The 21,117-nt window shown below is 40.1% G+C and overlaps 2 protein-coding genes across 3 annotated transcripts; one reads left to right on the forward strand and one right to left on the reverse strand.

The window, feature by feature from the left end:
• Positions 1-9,939: 9,939 nt before the first annotated feature.
• On the forward strand, positions 9,940-11,425 carry LOC120112141. Of its 2 annotated transcripts, XR_005513632.1 has the most exons (4): positions 9,956-10,081; positions 10,416-10,490; positions 10,801-10,863; positions 10,976-11,425. XR_005513632.1 is itself a non-coding variant. In XM_039130792.1 (3 exons), the coding sequence occupies exons 1-3, from the start codon at positions 9,986-9,988 to the stop codon at positions 11,105-11,107; spliced, it is 291 nt and encodes a 96-aa protein (XP_038986720.1). In that variant the 5' UTR covers positions 9,940-9,985; the 3' UTR covers positions 11,108-11,425. The 2 variants fall into 2 exon arrangements, 1 of the variants encoding a protein (XP_038986720.1); XM_039130792.1 differs by lacking the exon at positions 10,416-10,490 and having other exon boundaries at positions 9,940-10,081.
• A 3,042-nt stretch (positions 11,426-14,467) lies between these two features.
• LOC103711043 (GDP-L-galactose phosphorylase 1-like) lies at positions 14,468-17,271 on the reverse strand. The gene is made up of 6 exons (XM_008797016.4): positions 16,766-17,271; positions 16,506-16,621; positions 16,083-16,385; positions 15,805-15,990; positions 15,395-15,655; positions 14,468-15,029 (listed from the first exon to the last, which is right to left on the reverse strand). Exons 1-6 carry the CDS (start codon positions 16,875-16,877, stop codon positions 14,697-14,699), a joined length of 1,311 nt encoding a protein of 436 aa, XP_008795238.1. The 5' UTR covers positions 16,878-17,271; the 3' UTR covers positions 14,468-14,696.
• Between the last annotated feature and the right edge of the window lie 3,846 nt (positions 17,272-21,117).

Genomic DNA, 21,117 nt, shown 5'->3' on the forward strand with positions numbered 1-21,117 from the left:
GGCGAAGTCCACGGAAAGCGAGACAGTAGCCATTTCACCTATTTTCGAATTTCTTTCCAAAATAATAAAATTCATGCGTAGAACAGCAAGGGCAAATATTTTATACCGATGGATGAGACGGCATGCAGACCGTAAAAAAAAAAAAAAAAAAAAAAGAAGAGAAAAAGAAAAGAGATAGGGAGCCCAATGAAAGGTGGCCGAGGTCGGCGGAGGCTAACAAAAACTGCGGAAGATGGGGCCATAGTTGCCTCGCCAGTTTTAGAAATTTTTTTCAAAATAATAATATCCGCATGTAGAATTCCTCCTAAACGGCTCTTATTTCAGTTAACGAAGCTGTCGTATCAAAGAGGGTAGAATTATCGGTTGCAACAAGTGCAGTTCCGAATAACAAACGGGCAGTGTCAACCGTCAACGAGGTGACGAAGCCAAAATTTTCAGAATAACCAAACCACCCATTTATAGGTTCAGCAATTTCTGACCTTCAGATTTACGATCAAACGGTTCTAGATGCACCCGTTCCACGAACTCCCGGTATGCATAATAAAATTATGACCAGAATCTTACACGCTGCGTCAATCGCAACCCTTCCCAACGCTCTCTCAAGGGAAGCTCACCGGGACGGAGGACATCCCAACGACCAACAAAATGGAAATGCGAAAAGGCAAGTTGGTTTGAAACTTAAACAACAAGCATATTTTTTTTCCAGAAAAAAGGACACGAGGTCCACGTCCAGTTGGAGGACAAGAAATGACCATGTATGGCTCATCATCATCATGGCATGACATGGCGTCCACATCCATGAGACCAGGGGTCGAGGTCCGTTCTTTCTCTGGCCTTCCGGTCGTTTACGGCCGTCGACAGTGATCGGCTTGGCGTGTAGCCCCGCACACACAGGGTGAGTCCGTGTACGTGCGGGCAATCGAGGAAGTGGTCCACCAATCGGACGGACGACGGCATTAAGAGGTGATGGATTAGGAGAGAGCGGCAACCACCGGGCTTTGCTTCTAGAAGGACGGACTCATGGCATTGTCGCGAGCGTAGATTCTCCTGGATTTATTTTAGATTTTAGAGTACAGCTTGGGGGCCCAACCAATCTCCCCCTAACACATTGCAATGAAGCTTTTTTCTTGATGATAAAGTTAGACCCTATTTTAATTATATAAAAAAAATGTTATGGAGCAATATTATATATATATATATATATATATATATATATATATATATATATATAATATATATATATATATATATATATATATATATATATATGCACCTGATGAATAGCTTGACTTGCACATGACATTTGGTAATATGTGTATTAATGCATCAGTTCTTATGTGCGGCATGGACCAAGATATTGAGCAAGGATTAGGGTTTAAGGATCGGGGCGGTGATCGGTAATAATCCAAATCGAAAGGGGAAATCATGCTAATAGATGCGCTTAAGATTATGCCTATGAGTTACCGTGTCTCAAAGAGTTGCAAAGCCTCACATATAGTCGATCGAGCATGGCATATATATATATATATATATATATATATATATATATATATATATATATATATATATATATATATATATATATATATATATATATATATATATTAGTATGTAAAATGGTGCATCGTAACGGATATTCATAAGCTTTCACACGTATGCATTATGTAGTAGCTTTAAGTAGTAAAGATTTTTTTTTTGGTTATAGGAAAGATTGCTAGGGGGGTAGGCAATCAAATAAAAAGCTTTTCGAGCTTATATTTTATAAGCATGGAAATATGTGATTTACATGCGATGCACAATTTTCGTGTCCCATAATCCTTTAATGCCACGAAAGAAGATCTTAGCGTGAAGTAAACGTGCATGGAACCATTATTGGATGTAGGTTTTTGTCGAAGATTTTTCCACGATCAATTTTATCACTTCTTTTTTTTTTGAAGTATTCATCTCCTTCATAGCTTGAATCAATAAACATATGATTGATTGCCGCGCTGCCCAAAACTTTGGAAGGTAGGTTTTTGTCGAAGATTCTTCCACGATCAATTTTATCACTTTTTTTTAAAAAAATTATTCATATCCTTCATAGCTTGAATCAATAAACGTATGATTGATTGCCGCGCTGCCCAAAACTTTGGAAGGTAATTTTAATGCCATTTGACAAATTGGGCAATAGCTACTTTGTATATTAAAGATTCTATTTGAATTTAGCTAGCTCATGCTCCGATGGCTTAGTATTCCTAAATTCGATTCCAGAAATGGCCATCTCCCATGAGTAAATAGAATTGGAGGACTCCTAACCCATGACTAGAAAAGAGAATTCAACATTCAAACACCTAATCCTTCAAAGAGCTTCCATCCACTTAACCAGAAGACCATAGAGATATCTTTCTGTGTTTTTTTTTCCCTTTTAATTCAATCCCTCCCCAGAGATAGAAATCTACATGTTGGGAATCTTTAGTAAGACATTTGGAAGTAGATTTTCTGAATGCCTGGTGTTGTGGGAAGGGCCTGAATATAGTCCCACATCGGCTAGTAGCGGAAAGGTTCTGTGCCTTAATTGGGGGGCAAAGCCCTTTCCTTTCGAGGCACCTTTTGAAGGGCAAAACCGTGAGGAGGGCTCCGGGTACGCTCGACCCCCAAAGCGGACAATACCTCGGGAGGAACGCGGTCCTCTTTCTCTGCTAGCTTAATGTGGGCTATGCTGTTGCGCGAGGCTCCGGCCAAAGCGCCGTCCCCGCAACAGATGGCGCTAGAAGGAGGGCCTCCCGCACATAGAAACTCTTCCTGGGCCTGGTGGGCTGTCACGGGTAAAACCGGCACAGGACCTTCCCGCTAGGGAGGTTATGTTGTGGGAAGGGCATGAATATAGTTCCACATCGGCTAGTAGCGGAAAGGTTCTGTGCCTTAATTGGGGGGCAAAGCCCTTTTCTCTCGAGGCGTCTTTTGAAGGGCAAAACCGTGAGGAGGGCTCCGGGTACGCTCGACTCTCAAAGCGGACAATACCTCGGCAGGAACGCGGTCCTCTTTCTCTGCTAGCTTAATGTGGGCTATGCTGTTGCGCGAGGCTCCGACCAAACCGCCGTCCCCGCAATACCTGGTATTGCTGTGCTTTGCAACAATAAAGAACTTGCAGCATTGTCGAGATCTATCTCTGTGTGGTGAGCAAATCACTTGACCTTCTGTGATCAAAGGAAGATAATGCCAATTGCATCGACCATCCTGTTCCCTGACCTTTCATCACACTACATACATATAGCAATAAATTTAAGATTGAATCAATGAAGCCAGCTTCATGCTTCAGCTTAGAACTGGACACTCTGTCCTGCCTACTGAATACCTGAAACCAGTCCACACAAATAGACTCTGCTGCTGGTTGAGTGCGAGGCCCAGGATGAGGAGAGAAGCCTAACCATGGCATTAATTCTTCTAAGATCCTCATGTCTTGTCCATTTGAACACCACTGCAACCAACCAAAATCCATCAATGGTGGACGAAACCATGCCTGAATGACACTGAACCTCTTGTCTCCACAGCACTGCAGCTTCCCTCTCCCTAGTGCTATGAACACACTTGCTGAGATCTGGCTCAGCTCATACCTTGTCATTGGTGTTGCCTCCTGTGAGATACGGGCTGAAGTCGGCAGCCCCAGCCGACTTCAGCCCCGTCTTCCTTCTTTGGAAGGGGCAGAACAGAAGATCGCAAATGCAATCCTCTCCGGCTCCTTCGGGAGCGATCGGGGCGAGGCCGCTGCGGACGTCCCGCGGCACCTCCCCTCCAGCCGATCCGCGGCCAATCCGGCCGCGGACTACGCTTGACCGCCGCGATTTTCGCGGCGGAGAGCCGTTATGAAGGGGCTACAAAACTCCTTCGTTCCTTCCCCTAGGACCACCTTCCTCTCCTCCCTCTCCTCCCTCTTCTTCCTTTGTTCTTGCCTCCCGAGTGACCGGCGTCCCCTTCCCGACCGAGCGCCGTCCGGATCTCCCTCGCGACCATCCCCTGTTCCGAGATCCATCCTCTCCGTTTCGAGCGCCGCCGCTGCTTGACCGCCGGATCGAACAGCAGCGGCCGAGATCTTCCTCCCGCCACCTCCGTCGACCGCCGGTAAGCCTTCTCTTGCCCTGTATTTCATGATTATTTTTTTTCTATTTAAGCTCTAAACCGAGGTCATCCTCGGATCCTCCCTTCACGGCCGAGCCGTTGTGGCACTCTGCCGCCGGCCACGACCGCCCTACCGACGGTCGCTTTCCCCGCGAGCTGCCGGCCGGGCCACTGTCCGGCCAACTAGGCCGGCCCCCCTTCCTCCCTTATTTTCCCATCTCCCCTGTTCGTGGGGAGATTGGGAAGGAAGAAGGCCCGTTGTGGGCCGAACTGGGCCAAGATTGGGCCCATTTCACAGTGGGCCTAACTTGGGCCCAGTTCACGGTGGGCCCAACTTGGGCCCAGCTTTAACCCGAACCCGAATCCGAACCCGAACTCGAACCCAAAACCAGAACCCGAAACCCAAAATCCGAACCCATTTGGCCAATAAATGAAATTTTGCAGTTAAGCCCTTGACAATATGTTATTTCATAAAAGGGTCTTCTGTAATTTGTGTTTGATCCCTAGAAGAAGTATTTATTACATAAAGGTCCTCAACTATGTTTGTTTGGTCCCTTTACCCAAGTTTTATTACGGAACGGTGCTATGCAATTAGATATTGGTCCCTGAAACGAATTTTTATTGCATAAATGATCCATTAGAAACCAACTTTGGGGGCCTTATTAGGCCAAGTCTATGCGGGCCCATTGGGCCATGACCGATATAGGCCTTATCGGGCCATGCCCGCTATGGACCAACTCTGAGCCCTGTTGTGTTGTGCCCAGTAGTATTATTTTTGGATTTTGCTTAGCTCTGAAATTAATAAAGGATTAATTAAATTTAAACAGGGAACCTGATCCGCCTACCTGAAGTAGGAATTAAGCGAGAAGAGGTAAATAACTTAATACTTCAAGTGTGATTTCCAAATTATTTGATAAACTGACATATGTTTTGTATTCAGTAAAATGGGTCAAGCATGCTAAATTTTATTTGAAAATCATGTTATATACTCTGAAATCCGTGAAATATGACTGTACAGTTTATGAAATCTATTTTTATATATATATACATTCTCAGCGTGGCTATGATCTGTTCTGTTCTGGCCTCGCCAATGGGGATTATACGTTGGACCTGTCGACTTGTAATCTGTGAGGAACCGGTTTCGACACCGTGTCATCGGTGATTAGAATAGTGGTTTCTGGACACCGTTGCCATCGGTGACTAACAATAGTGGTTTCTGGCACTCTGTGCAACCCATGCCACTGGGTTAGTGGTCGTAGCCTATCATGTTGAGATTCTGGTATTAAAGTTTTCGGAAAAATGATAATAAGTTTTGAAAACAGCAAAACAATGATATTTATGATTTATTCCAGACATTATCCTGTATTTTGATCTGATATGCTCTGACCCTACTTTGGGGTATTTTGTTGCTTACTAGGCTAGTGTAGCTCATTATTTTATTTTCTCTGTTTTTCAGATTCAGAAGCTTGATCGCATGGGATTGGGGAGTGCGTTAGATTTTCCGATGATTTCTTCGATTATTGGCATTTTAGTTAGATTAGTTTGAACATTTGAATTATGTTAGCAAATATTATTTTGGAATTTTGTAAGACTGCTTTTGAATGACTTTAATTATTTATGTCAATTTTAAACATCTGTGATTATCCTCAAATAAATCTAAATAATTATGTCAGTTTTGAACATTTGTATTTGCTTTGATATGATCCGATGCCTTGCACGCCTGTGCGGCCCGCCGTGCGGGCGTGCGGCGTCTGCCGCGCCTCGGGCTCGGGGCGTGACACCCTCTTCTGCATCCTAATCAATTCCTTCTGGTACGCCCACTGCTCCTAGAAGTCTTCTGCGATCTGCTTGCCTGCAAGTATCTCTAGCAACCAATTGATATTTTTAACTAGTTGAGAGATCTGTTCTATCAATGGCTTTCCTCCTATGTTTGCTGCTGTCTGACCAACAGGAACTGAACAGTAGGATTCTCCAAGCAGTTCCAGCAGATAATTCAGAGAAGAATTGCAAACAACTGATAATTCAGCCCTATGTGCGCGGAACACCGTTGGATCACCCACCGAACAGATCTCAAAGTGCTTGGAACTCCAGATGAATCTTTCTTTCGCATGAAAGATACAAATTTGATGAGAAATAAACAAAAATATCGGAAATTAGTACGACTGAAGCTGAAGTAGCTACTTTCAAAGCAACAAGAAGAAAGATAACGACTGAAATGGAAGAGTTAGAGATGAAAAAAGAATTTCTCATTTCGCACCGCCATTCAAAACAGTACGTGAGATGAAAAGAATTTAATTTTTTATTATTATTTTTTGTATGTATAAAATCGAATCTATTGGATTAGAATTCTGGAGCTTTGATAAAGTAAAAGCTTCTAAATAGAATAGTTTTGAATATGGATTTATTAGCAAAAAAAATCGCCCAGTTTTGAATTGGCGAAACAAGAATTTCAGGTCCAGCTCTTCTCCCATCAGACTTGGGCAGAATAGTAAAAACAAGTACAAATATTTGTGTTGGAGAAAAAGTGGATTGCTCAAAGCACGTGGATATATCACCGGCACTTGATCGCGAGCGTGACGACAGCAACCCTCAAGGTGCCCGACCCCAAGGTGCCCGACCCCAAGGCGCCCGACCTCAGCGCGCTCGGCCCCAGAGCTTGCAGCCTTAATCTCAGCTAAGTTGAGCCTGATCGACCTCAAGCCCAAAGAAAATCCAGTTAAAGGAATAAGCAAACCCCTCCCCTCCACCGAAAATCAAGTCCCCCTCCTCCTCATCCGGGGTCTAATCCCGCGATCTCCGCCTCAACGACTGCCAACGATTAAATGTGCACAATCTCAACGGACCGCTAGCCAGCCCAAAATCTCGGGCCGTCTACGGTAACTCATTAATTCACACGATCACGTCCAATCACTACGGTAACTCATTAATTCGCACAGTCACGTCCAGTAATAGGTAACCCATACATCTCTCTTATAAAAAGGGGGACTTCTTCCTTCTCAAGAGAGATCTTTTCTTTTAGGTAATCTCTCTGCTTGCTTCACGAAAAAAATCTCTCGGACTTAATCATCGAAGGACCGGCGCCGGAACCCCCGGCCACCGTCTTCTTACAGGTCCCTCAGAGAAAGTTGTTCGCCGCCGCATCCCGTGTTGGCTCCTCCTTCTTGTTCCGCGGTCACCCCGCATCCAGTTTCCAGTAACAATTAATAGCACAGAAAAAATGGGTCCTCATCATTAATATGCACGACCGTAGTAATTATGGCCCATTAGAAGAATCGAAGACTATATCAAAGTTGCCGACCCGGATGCAATTCGTGGGAGTTGATACGTTTCTTGTACAACTTGGGCTCATAAGTTACCTGGACATCATTACACCGTGCAGGTAACGAAAGCCTTCCCAGGGAACCGGACAAAGTTTTATTTTTGTTACACAAAGCCTTCCTATGTCGGTATCATCTCTCTTAGTATAGTCAATTCTTGCGTCGAATCTAATCACAATTATGCATATCAAACACAATGATTTAAAGTGTTTTGCCTGACTCCTTGGAGCCTAAGGAATTCATTTCAAGGTAAAAGAGGCATTCGACCGCAACTTTTGGAAAGGAAAAGAAGCAATCACAAATCCTTGGGGACTCAAATAGTTTCGGGAAAAGGAAAATTAAAAAAAGTCAACAAAAATAGTTTTTTGGTTTGGTTAAATTTTTTTAAAAAATAAAAAATAACATTCTCGTAAAAATAAGCCAAAGAAAATATAAAAAAGCAAACTTTTTTTTATCAGAAGTACCTTTAAATTATTAAAATTTATGGATAATATCTTCTTCTTTATTAAGAATATAATAGATATTTCATACAACTTTTTCAGAAAAGTAAATGTTCAACCAAGCATAAGCCACTTTGTAATATACCACTTTTTTTTTGCCACCAAGATGCTAGCACGGTTGGAACAGGGCTAAGATTCAACGGAAGTGACCCAGGTTCGAAATGCATGGGAGTCGATTAAATGTGGGGACCGAATATCCCCTGCTTAGTTTGTCCGGTGGAATCGTCATCTGGTACGCCAGTACCTAGGTGGCATTGGTGACGTACTCACACGTGGGGCAACCCACAGGTCGGAAAGGGCACGCGAAAACTTGCGACTTCCATCGAACATTTCCCTAATGAAAGGGGCCCAGTGGGGGCTTCTACGCAGGTGGGTTCGTCCTTCCCCCTCCTATTTTTTCATCAAAAAAATGTACCACTTTTTTTTATGATCAATCAAAAAAACTAAAATTATTTTTTTCGACATAATATTTTTAAAAAATATTTTTTTAAAATATTTTTTTTTTATGAATCAAACGGGCCATGAATGTCTTGAGTAGATATATTGCTGGCCCTCTGATCGCACATCCTTTGGCATAAATGATTACCCACGGGTCATCTATTATGTCTGGTTGTGCATGCTTACGTTAGTTTGATGGATCAGTGAATAATTAAAGTAGAAGAAGTGGAAAGTTGGCAACGGTAAGTTCCATTGGAGGTGGAGAACCGCACGCAATAGCTTCCGGTATAAATATGCGAATTTAACGCCTCCAAACCTCCGAATCCACCGCCACCGACGGCCTACAAATAATAAAAGCTTCGAGCCATCTCTTTTTGACTTCGCAATGACACGATAACTTCGGAGTTAAAACAGATCTAAATAAAGTAATATACCTAGTTCTTAAAATGAAGAAAAATAAAAAGATTTGAGAAGATAGAGAAAAAAAAAAAACATAAGATAAATAGATACCACAAATCTTGGAGCACCGCAGAGATCTTACTATAATCAAAAATGATAGATTAGAGGAGCAGAGCGGCCTCTCAACAAATCCTAACCTCTAATGCACCCCATTTCACCTACCTACCTGGAATGAGGAGAATTTTTTTTTATCAAAATTGCATTTACAGACCTCACAAAAATTTCCAAATTTATTGAACCAAATCGTAATGTGGGATGAATCAAAGAATTTAAGACGCACTTAACAGTTCTGCTATGTATTATAAAATTTTATTGTTAGGTATAATGTAGAAGTATTTCTATATATTTGCTCAAAAACTATGCAAGCAACGTTGCGCCAATATATACCCACTAGGTAAATAAAAAACTAAGATACATATTATATTTATCGACAGAAGTCATAGTTGCATTACTCCTTAGGGATGAACTTGAAACCTTGCCTAATTAATGAAAAAGATTCTATTCAGATACACAACATACGGTATAAAATTTCTTTAAACACTTGCTCTCCACCGAAGGTTCAATCTTTTTTGAAAGTATCCTTATTGTCATCCCCAACTTAGTCACTGCTTCGGACAAGACTATGCTTAACCGAATTCCATTTTTTGAGAAAAGAAAAGAAAGAGTCTTCCAGATGTCCCCTGATGGTATGCCTGGACCTTCCGACGCACTGCTTCAATGACTGATCAATATGAAAAACGACCAGCTCTACAACTTTTGGTGCCATATCTTCTAGAGCATATCATTATATCTTAATCATATTATAACAGCATGAGTTGGAGCCTTTGTGCCTGTCACCTTTGCCTTGATGAAATTTATAGTAGTTTTTTCATTAAAAAAAAGAGAATTTTATAGCAGTTTCGTCTCAAAATTTTGTTGATAGTCTGATTGAAATAAGATGGAGTATGTCATTGTCCTCGTTCAAAATTTTCTCGACCGCCCCAAGCATCATTGCCATCCACTGCCACGTGTGCAGAGACCAGTATCTTCTCTACACGTGTATGATCCTCCTTTCGTAGTAAACCGACACGCGTCCGTCAAAAAGCGCCCAACTCCTCTATATAAGGATCTCCCATCCTCTGCATTCTTCTCTCTTCTTCTTTCTAAGCAGATAAAGAGAAGAGAGAAGGTAACAGCATGAAGAAGACATCTCCACGTCTCAACATAGAGAGGAAGTCTTCAATAGAGGATGAGCCTCGCACTCTCAGGCTTGATCAGTTCCAATATGCAAGGGTAGCCATTTCATTCTTCTTTGTTACAACTAAAAAGATTACTCTTAAGTTGTTTGCCCATTTTATTTTGTTAGATATATGGTTAAGCTTCCTTGTATCCTTATATATGGTTTTGGTTGGATCCTTGAGTTAGAATTTGGTATTTGGATCCAATATATCTCTGTACAGTCCCTATTTAGATTGCCTATGTTGTGATATTAGTTATATATGTAATATTTTTGGTAGATAGATGCATATGTAAGTATGGTGTTAGCTGCAGATAAAGATTAATTTGAACCTTGGTTTATTTCTTTCTTGCTATTTTTTCTTATTCTCTTGTAGTTGGATGTTGGCAGGGTGGAGAACTGGATCTTGTTGTACTTAATATCTCCTAGGGGCTTGTTTCTTTCATCTTTGGTGAATGAAACGAGGTGGATTTGCTCTCTCTTTTTTATTTTATTTTTTTGAAAACAAAAGAACAATGTTTTTTGGTTTTTATTTTTGCTTTCTTTACCAGTGACCTCTTGATGGCTTATTATGTTAATTTCTTAGTCATATATATTGTGATGATTCTTCTTCAGAAAGAAGAAAATTGGGGATGCATGGTTCTTACTAGTGACTTCTATGTGGTCTCTCAATAGATTGCTCACTTTATTTTGTTAGCTATACCTAGCATGAGTACAGTTAGATACACTGAAGTAATTAGCTCTTCTTTTTTCTTCTTTTCCTTTGTTATTTCAGGAGGAAGCATTATGTGTGCTAAGCACCAAAACCATAGAAGAGGCTCTTAAAATATTCACAGATGTGAGAGTCATATTTGTCATCTTTGGTTAAGATTATATGAAAATTTTGCCTAGTTAAAACTCCAAAGAAGGTTGTTTAGGTAATGAATCATGATCAAGTATTGCTTTTTCAGGGTCTGAAGCCAGTGCTCAGCATAAGGGACAACAAGGATTTGGATGCTGATGCTGAAATGTTGGATTGCGCAGAAATGGAGCATCTAAACCTCCCCTTGCTAAAGAGAGAAACAGTTTCCTCCCCTTTTTAGCTAGTCTTTGCGCATATGATTGGTCCAAATTTTCCTTTGATCTCCTTAATTTCTTATTTTTCTAAGTTTTTTTTTTGAAAATTTAAATTTTTATATAAAGCAGGCATGTTGAGTGGTGGTGGAATAGCTTATGTAGCTATCCTCCATATGGGGCTCTTGAAGAACTACTCGGACTATTTGATCTTATTTTCTTTTAGTTTTGTCACTTGTACAAACCTAAGAAGCTTCTGTACGGGATGTTGTTAAAAGAATTTCTAATGATGTCTACTATATGTTTTCCCAGCTATGGTGCTGAATAAGGACCTAGAATTTTTGGCAGTTTAATTTGTTTGGATCAGAGGTTTATTCTCATTTGGTTTGACTTGCGAATTCATATCACTTCAATTGTGAAGTCCCAAAGATATTGATAAAATCTATTAAGTCAGTGCTTGGATTACCACCTTTAATCTGACCTGCTCGCTTTGGAGGAGTCAGTGAGAGGTCGGTCTGTCTGTGCTCCTTGGGATTCTTGGAAACTTCAGAAGTCAAATGCATTGGAAAATTAGAGAAGAAGGACCGAAGGCCTCTATTTTATGCAGTAGAAATTTCGAAGGCTGGAGAGTTAATGCCACATTACAGAACTTTGATGCTTATATATTAGCAAGGATTACGATCCAAACTAAGGCTGAAAAGATAGTGATTTTATGCGCCCGCTACTAGAAATTCTTCCTCTTTTAAGCCTCTTTGATAGGTCAAAGCCAATGGAAGTTAGGAGGAACCTCACCCTTGACATGAATGAAGCTGCTGCAATATGAAGCACCTCCCTTGGCATTTTGTCCCTCACAGGGCACGGTTGCATTGCTACAGGAGGGGAAGAAACTAGCAGATATTAAAGTTCCAGTAACAACTTAGGATCTTATTCAGAAAAACTAGTTAAAAGATATTATTTGGATTATCTGATTCTATATAAGTACCAAAGATCTACTTAGTAAATAACCGATATGGGACTCAATACATGCTTGTATAGATCATCACATTCTCCTCTTGTTTAAGCTTTGGCATTCTCGTTAGGCTGAGAATCCAAATCCAATCACAAATACCATGATTAACTCGTAGTCAGCTCAAATATACTTGTGTTGTATGGTTTTCTAGTGTACATAAGTTATAGGCTGGATCCACTCTGATATTGTTTATAACAACCTAAAATCTTATCCAAAAAAGCTAGCCAGAAGATATTATTTAGATTATTTAATCCTATATAAATATTCTATATCTATTCAGCGAATAACCGACGTGAAATTAAACACATGCTTGCACGGGTCATCACAATTCCTATCAAGGCTTCCCTCATTATTGATTGGACACTGAATGCATTTGAAAGTTGAGCTCATAAAGTTATAAAATTATGATGTAGTTCAAAGAAGAAGCTTTTTTTTTTTTTTTTTGACCATTGTGTTGTACTATTAAAGTTGGAAGTTTTATTTTCAAGAAGTGTAGGCTATTATTGATCATCTTTAAATAAGGGGAGTAAACTTGAGTTTTTCTGAATTATGAAAGAAGATAAAACAGTGTGTCTATGCGCGCATATATGTAGATAAAGATGGGTTTTGCTCTAAGAGAACGATTTACTCGCTCGATTTTAACATCAATAATGAAGCATCAAAATTGAAGATTTATATTATGGTCACCAAAAAACCTAGAAGTCAAAAATTACATGTTTTACTAGTTTTTAATGTATGCATCGTGTGGATACGAAAGGGCAAAATGATATAAGCTCACGTTCTATTATGAACTAAATATCAAAATCCATATGTTTCAGCATGTATAGATTATAATCAATAAGGTGAATTCTCAATTGAAATTATTATGCATTTTAGTATGTTGGCATAATAGAAACTGTCTACTTTTATGCCATATAATACATAATGGTCAAAATATATGATTTTTAATTTCGAGATATTTTTAATGGTATAGATAATGACCAATCAAGTAGATCTTCGATTTAGATACTCTATTATTAATTTTGAATTCGAGAAGAGCCGCTACTCTCTCCTCTTCAGAGTATGCATACATATATACGTACATACATACATATGTATATACAAATACATATATACATTCAAATATCTATATATATGTATATGCACATAAAAATCCCATAGGAATATATGCATATGTATATGTATATAAAAGGCCCCACAAGTAATGGGCTATTTAATAGGGATAGCCTTCTTCCCAATAACTGCAATTCTCCAAATCCAGGTGAAAGCAAGATTTGATTGCAGATCATTTGGTACAACAGCCAAAAACTTTACCAATAGCAACTTCATTAGAAAGATCCTTTGATCATAGAAAAATATCTATACTTCTGTATATCCACGAATAGAAAACTCTAGAGTACTCATCATTTGTTTTAAGGGTGCATTGGCCTTTATCGATATCTTCTAGTATGTATGTAATGTATGCATGCATGCATGCAGTGCTAATCACAGCCCTGCTAATGGGCCCAGACCATGGCCCTAATTTTGATGTTGATTTGGGCCAGGCTTTGGAAGCTACACGTTGCCCATCTGTGGCCGCATTGAACGAGGAGCAAGAGCCATTTCATCCGCTATCAGTGGCAGTGGTCCATCCAATCCACGCTTAGCCGTTCTTCTTCACCTCCTTCATTCCTTTAATCGAGCAGCTGCTTTCCCGTTTGCATTCTTGTGGTTCTTCACCTTATCCTGCAGCCTCCAACTCTTACAGCCACTACCTTCTCTATGTCTATGACCTCATCATTGGTGCCCCCACCATTAGTGCCACATTTATCAAGGACCTTTGTCTATAATTCCAGTAGATCAAGTACCTTCACTGAAAAATATTTCATAAGAATTGTTGCAAACAAGCTGAAAGTGTGCAAGAAGATCACCTATTGGAAGCAGCACTTTTGAGTATATAGAGTTTAAGCTGCCTGTGAACTGCTGGAACTATAAGAACACTTCTTATAGGTGCAGGATTCTGAATAGCAGCAGTTCAATTGAGTTCAACTGCTGATGGATAAACATTGATCAGAACCAGTAGAAGAAAAAAAGCACATACATAAGTAGAATTGGCATATTTCTTCATCTGACGTTATACAAGTGACACAAAACCATACTGATTTCAGAATGGAGAAAAAGAGAACTCCCTTACTTCTCCAATGCAGCCCGTCATCCTCCATTCATCCAGCATTGAAGCACAGGTGGAAAAGAACAAAACTTCATGATAAAAGCTGTTGGTTGTAATCACTAGCTTTTTCTAATTAGGTCAAATTATCTTGGCACTCATTTTCACAGTGCTCTTACTAGTTGTTTCCTGCTGCTCATTTAAGTTCATGGATCCATTAGAAACATCAACAAGAACAGAAATGTACATAGAACTAGATATGGGTCGAAAACAAGCAATAGATTCAGCATCTGCTCGACATTCTAACAGTTGGTACACAAGCCAGCCAACCACAGAGAACACACTGAAGAAAAATAAGTTCAGGCAGTGTTGCTGCAAGCAACAGTATATTAACTGCCCTTATTTGGTTCAGAAACAAGCAAAAGCAAACAGCAGTAACCGATGCAATGAAAAGGCTCATCCTTCATTGTTGAACCAGACACCCTTCTGGGAAATGGGTAGTGTCCACAGGGGTGGACTGATGTGAGGTTCTTTTATTCTCGTTTACGTCCGCATCTTCCACTTCAGCCTCCACCAATCCTATGGCTTCAAAGATATAAGCTTTCACTTCTTGAAACCTCTCTTCAGAGAGGGAGACCTCAGCCAAGAGACTCCAAGCGTAGTCCTCTGACGCCTCTTCATAATCTTTTTTCCGCTTCAGCACGATATGCCCACTGATCTCCCATACAGCAGGGTTCACTTGAGTATCCAGAATTTCCTGGCTCACCTCACCAAGAGCTTGTTTTTCAGCGTAGCACTGCACCGTTTGCGCACACGAAAGAAGACCAGCAATCAGCAAGGCTTGTATGTATTACATCATTACATATTTACAATTATGTAAATAGGTTCAGGCATTCTTGGTAAGTTATCTTATGATTATATCTACAAAAAATTTAAAAATAGCATACTTTCACAAATTATATATTATAATTATGTAAATACCAACTAATCAAATCATTTAACCTGACGTAATCTACTTTCGCAAGATAAAAATTGCATACTCTTGTTTGTTGCTTATGCCTATTGATCCACAACTGAGCAAGAAATTTCAGAAACATGGCCAGCATGGAAGGATCATAAAATCATGACAGAGGTGGATATGAACAGCAGGGTGACATTTACCTGTGGGAAGAGGAAGATCCTCCTGCCTGAGTCAGAAATAAGCACATTAAATGGGATGTTGTTTTCTTGAAGACAAATGCAGGAGTTGGCTACCACATCAGCTAGGTCCTTCAAGGTGTTGCCACCCTCATAAACCAGGCCTCTCACAGGATAATTCATCAACAGTGAGACCTTCAGACCACTATTGGCCAGGCCCTTAGCCATTGGTATCTTTTCCGTTGGGGCCTTCTCCACCGGGAAGGGCAGCGACAAGTAATAAGCCTGTCGCCATACAATCGAAAAATCATTCCTCTACCAACATAAACTTTTTTTCTGACTTCATTATCACAAAGTGGCATACAATTCAAATAAAACAGCGAGCATAAGCAGTCAAACAATAAGAAAAGAACACATAAAGCTGGAGCAGTAACCTGGAAATGCAGGTGATTAATGGTGGCAAAGGCACCCAAACTATTGTATCCCAGCCTGAAGTAAGGGTTCCCTGCTTCTGCTGCCATGTGAAAGGCAAGCAAGAAGCTCTCGGCATCGATCCTCTGAGGCAAGCAATCGAGCAAACGAGGAATCAGCAGCACATGACCATACTCGATGGGGCTCACCTGTAACCATTAGACACATCAAACAATCTGTCGTAAAACTGGATGCATGAAAATCCATACTAACACGAATACATCAAACGATGGCATGTTACATTGATCGCGACGACGGTGGGAGAGGTGGCTCCATCAACAGGGGCACTCTCAAAGAAGTGAGCCTTGTTGCCTCCCCCGGCCTCGAAGCGGAACAGCACCTCCTCCTGGCCAACCTTGGTGAAGTTAAACTTGGCGGGATCAAATGGCTGGAGGACACGGTCGATACGGAACTCGGTGGGGCGTTTCTTGAGGTGGCGGCCCTCGTTCAGCTGGGCAATGAACCCCTGCTCCCCAGGGATCACCTTGGTCTCGCAGGTCGTCACATCATACCGGAACAACCCCTTGCTCATTCGATCCTCCCACTACAAACCGCCCCCCAAAAAAAATCGACAAATCAAAAATAATCACATCACCGTAACACATCACAAAGATCAAAAACAACAAAAAGATCAGATTTTGAGGGTATTCATATATAAGAATACCTGTCCAAGCAAAAGGGAGTTGAGGAAGAAGTCGGCCAGCGGCTTCTCGGTGGCGCCCGACGGAGAATCCGGCAGCTCCGCCGCGCTCTTGAAGACATAAAGGGGAAGTTTAGAGACTGCCGACGATCCCAGGGAACGAAACCAAACACATATAGCATCAATAAAATCGCCATAAAGAAATCTCAAAATTTCAGTAAAAAATGGATTTTGATGAAAGGACTTCGCTGATTAGATCAAGATGATGGTTTAGGGGTCTTTACCGGGCAAGCAACACTTGCCGAGGCAGTTCCGGCCGCAGCCACGGGGCTCGGCGGCGTCCTCCTGGTAGTTGGAGAGCACGGTGGGGACCCTCTTGATGGTCAGCATCTCCATATAGCCTTATAGAGCACGTAGATAAGAAAGCAGAGAAGGGGAATAGTTGGTCGATTACGAGAAGGGAAGGAGGAGCGGGGCAGCTAGATGACCGCCGCCTGCAAGGAAGAGGAGGTCGGAGGGGCTTCCGCCGGCGGAGGGGAGGGCTCCGCGGCCTCCGTGTAGGGCGGGGCTGCTCTTCTTGTCTAAGAGGAGGCGTAGGGCCACGCCGGCAGCCCGGCGGTGCTCCACTCGAGGGTGATGGTGGCGGGGGATGAGGCGGCGGTGGGTTGCCCACCGGCCGGCTCCAAGGCTAGCCGTGGTGGCCCAACTCGGAATCCCTTCGATTCGATCGAGCTCTCGTTGCTTCGCGCTCGCTTCCTCGCCGCCCGTCTCTTGCTTGGAAGTGAGAGAGGGAAGGGGGTCTTGCGTTCGTTTTATAGAGAAGAGAGGGAGGTTGGTTTGGGCTTGGATTTGTTGGACTCTGGTGGGCCCAAATTGCCCTTTTCAATAATATTTTAATTATTGTTGTATGCAGGACAAAGTATAACATGCTATGAAATTACCAACCCAATACCTTTTCTTTGTTTCCAAGAATGCCATTGAAAAAAAAAAGAATGCCATTGAATATATTATTAGTAAATACTGATAAAATGAATGTACTATAAGAATTTAGTATTTGGTGGCAATTAGTATTCTGTGGAACTATGAGTCATGACTTTAGCTAGTTAAATATTCCATAATACAAGAATTTTTTTATAAGATTTTTCAAATCATCAGCTTCAACATTCAAATTTGAGTAGTATTTTAAATTTTTTAACGCCGATGATTTTGCTCTCTTTCTCTCTCTATGGTCTTTTGGATTATTTTTCTTTTAAAATATAAATTATTGCTGCAAGATTTCAACTCAAAATATTAAAAATTGTATTTTTTTTAAACATCCAAATATTATCTTAAATGAAAAAAAAATGTTCGATCATCATTGAAATAATGAAAAGCTATGTTTAATGGATTTATGCTAGATTTGCTATGCATACTGGCTCTATTTTGTTGCAATCCAAATTACTTTATATACTCAATTTGGTTCGTTGATATTTAAATGAAATTATCTATTTTAATACTTAATTTTATTATTAAATTATTATTTGGTCTATCTCTTCTAATTAATGGACTTATCTTGACACAAAACAAATAGGTAAGAAACATGCTCTTTTGCTTTTATATAATTTGAAAAATATTTTATAATATTTGAAATGGGAGATTTTTTTTTTGCTTGGTTTAGACATCAAAAAAAAAAAAAGCCCAACAAAGTTGGGTAAATAGACTTTTTCAAGTTTATGACTATATTTATTTATGAACCAAATCCAATCGAACTGAACTGATGAGCAATTTTCTGTAATACTCATCTTAAACTATTTTTTTATCTCCAAAAAAAAACTATTTTTTTTTTGCTACATATATACCAAAAATGGTTCTTGATTTCAATTCACTTTTCATCTGTTTCAATTATCAAATTTTTTCTTTCATATATGATGTCTTTCTTATTTAAAGGACTAATTGTCAATTATTTCTAATGAAAGAAGTTAGGAGGTCAAGATATAGTAATCTCTAAAAATTACAAGAAAGTTTGAAAATAAGTTGTTCCTCAAGCAATGAAAAAACAAATGATAAACAAGAGAAATATTTATTCATACTATGTTAGTGTTGAATTTCGAGAGAGTGTCCAACTATCTATGGAACCCACAGGCCAAAAGATGGAATTAATCTAAAATTTAGTTGTTTCATTTTCGCTACGTTTATCTCACCAGTATATTCAAGCACTCTTAGCCTCTTGGTACAACATAACCCAAAGATTACCATTTTCAAATTTTGTCACACTCAAGGCTATCTTGGGAAGTTCATCCAAAGACATGAGCTTATTTTATACAACATGGTGACATCACTGGACGTTTAAAAAGAAAAAAAGAGACAGGTTTCTACCTTTGAGAGATCCCAACCAAATCTTTGGGAAAAAAATATATTTTAGGAACAGTAGCATGTGGACGCTGGGGATCCAATGAGGTGTGAGTGCGTCTGAGGACGGTAAACGTGGCGGCTTCCTCCCCACTCACGTCTTTTGTTTGTATATCCCGTGGTCCTTGAGCACCTTTAGATTTTTCTCTGCCTCCATTTCTTCTTTTCTTTTTTTTGTTTTGTTTTTTCAGAAGTCCGTACAATCCTCCCCAGGAATCCAATGGTGTCCTTTCATAATTGATACCGCTTGGGTAAGATCTTGAAGGATTTTAATCACATTTAGCTGTTCTTGAATCTACTTCACTCTAGGGACTAAGCAAGAGAAAATTCAGATCAAATGGTATAAAATAAACAGGACCCAGGGATGGAGTGTGAAAAATTATATAGAAAAGCAGCATTAAACAAATGCAGATAAGTCGGATGCATGATGAAATCAAGAACTATAATAATAATAATATTATTATTATTATTATTTACAGCGTGACCAAGGGGTTCCAGGAATGAGGGATAGATGTGATACAACAAATCAACAATGTCTGCCTCACATGATAAATATTCTCAATCCAAAACAAGAATATTATATGTCCTGCCCATTTGGATGCAACTATCCTTCATGAAATGGATGAGATAGGCTTTATTTCTTGTCCATACTGGCTCCATGAGACCAAATTCTGTCTACAATTCTTGAGAGAACTGTTGCTCAGTCGCAGCAAACAATATCAAAATACCCCCATGTCATAACCAAAACAAAAACAGGGAATATTGCAAGAATAACAATCCCATCCATGCTAAAAAAAAAATTACTCTATTTTCGCTTTATGATCAAGACTCTCTAGTTTTGGCTGGTGTGGACATGGAATTGTTAGCCAAAATGCCTAATAAATGGCTGTGGTAGACCTCAACAAGCATGAGTGGTGCAGAAAAGTTCTTCGAGGTGAACCGATTGGTTTTGGCGGTGGGTTGCATTCAGAAGACCATGGATTCATGACTTGGTCATTGGTTCCTGCTAGCATTTGGTCTCCTCTAGTTTGAGGTCCCTGTCCAAAATGTTCCAATTGATCAGACTTCCTTAATATTCTTGACAAGGCCAGCTGACAACCATAAGAGAGAGAGAGAGGGACATGAATCATGAGAATTTCAGGACCGTAAGTTGAGCTGCCCTTTCTCATGGTCCTTAAGCAGCCAGATCCATGACTTCAAGTGGATTTTACAGTCGAGGTAGGGCTACTTGCGGGTGCATTTACGACAGCATGATGACATTAACCTTTTTTTTTATTTCTTGGTTTTCATGTGGGACTAAATTACTTGCCTCACAAGAACTTGAAAGGTCATAACTAAAAAGAGATACGTCAAAAAGGGAAAAGAACATCCTCCCTAAGCCTGATCAGAGTGAATGCGGATACCAAACTTGTCCAACTCATACCATCTAGATTCTTGTATAGGCAAAAATAATGGTGACATCTATGGCTGAAAGATTGTTAATTCTACCAGCCCAGGATAAGAGAAAGAAACTCTATTAAAATGCTTTTGTTGCACGTTAAACAGATCTTGCGATACCAATTTTCTATTTTTCCAGAGGAAAGTATTTGAATAATTTATTGGAAACTGAAGAGTCAAGCTAATTGTAATCCCTCGTTTTTATTTTTTCATATGTCTGACATAATATTCTGAACAAGATTCCAGGATCTAAGCAGCTCGTGGTGAAGGCACAACCACATGCCCACGCCACACTAGTCAAAGGACCTGCGGCTAACCGGCCAATTTGATAGTCCCCAATAATTGATACAAAAGATCTGAGCTTGATCCTAACCTCACTCTAGTATTCAGCTGGTGTTTAATTTAGAAAGTATAGAGCACCCAATGCAACAATTACTCTTTAGCCCAACAAAAAAAAGGAAGGAAGGAAGGAAAGGAAGAAGAAAAAAGAAAGAAGACAATATGATCGATGGTCATCTTCCAAATGATTTTGCATGAAGAATGGGAAAAAACTGACAACTAAATGGCATATCTGAATGAATGCACTGAAAAAGCTCAAATACAACTCTATCTTAATGCAATATAATCAGAACATGGCAAATGATTGTAAGAAGTGCACCAAAGAAAAAGATATCAGAGTAGAGATAATCCTACCCAAAATTTTGATGCTTCAGCCCACACAACAGAGCAAAAAGGAACACCACAATTTAAAGTGCAACTGAGTCGCAGGTTGCAAAGAACAAATGCAACAAAAATAGTGCATTTCAGGATG

Source organism: Phoenix dactylifera, chromosome 10 (assembly GCF_009389715.1).
Source record: "Phoenix dactylifera cultivar Barhee BC4 chromosome 10, palm_55x_up_171113_PBpolish2nd_filt_p, whole genome shotgun sequence".
NCBI lineage: Eukaryota > Viridiplantae > Streptophyta > Magnoliopsida > Arecales > Arecaceae > Phoenix > Phoenix dactylifera.

Bases quoted from the DNA above. Each gene is read 5' to 3' on its own strand.
- LOC120112141 (XM_039130792.1), top strand. From the start codon at position 9,986: ATGAAGAAGACATCTCCACGTCTCAACATAGAGAGGAAGTCTTCAATA. The intron at 10,082-10,800 runs GTAGCCATTTCA...TTGTTATTTCAG, and splicing joins ATCAGTTCCAATATGCAAGG to GAGGAAGCATTATGTGTGCT. The intron at 10,864-10,975 runs GTGAGAGTCATA...TTGCTTTTTCAG, and splicing joins CTCTTAAAATATTCACAGAT to GGTCTGAAGCCAGTGCTCAG.
- LOC103711043 (XM_008797016.4), bottom strand. From the start codon at position 16,877: ATGGAGATGCTGACCATCAAGAGGGTCCCCACCGTGCTCTCCAACTAC. The intron at 16,622-16,765 runs GTAAAGACCCCT...GATCGTCGGCAG, and splicing joins CGGCAAGTGTTGCTTGCCCG to TCTCTAAACTTCCCCTTTAT. The intron at 16,386-16,505 runs GTATTCTTATAT...GGCGGTTTGTAG, and splicing joins ACTCCCTTTTGCTTGGACAG to TGGGAGGATCGAATGAGCAA.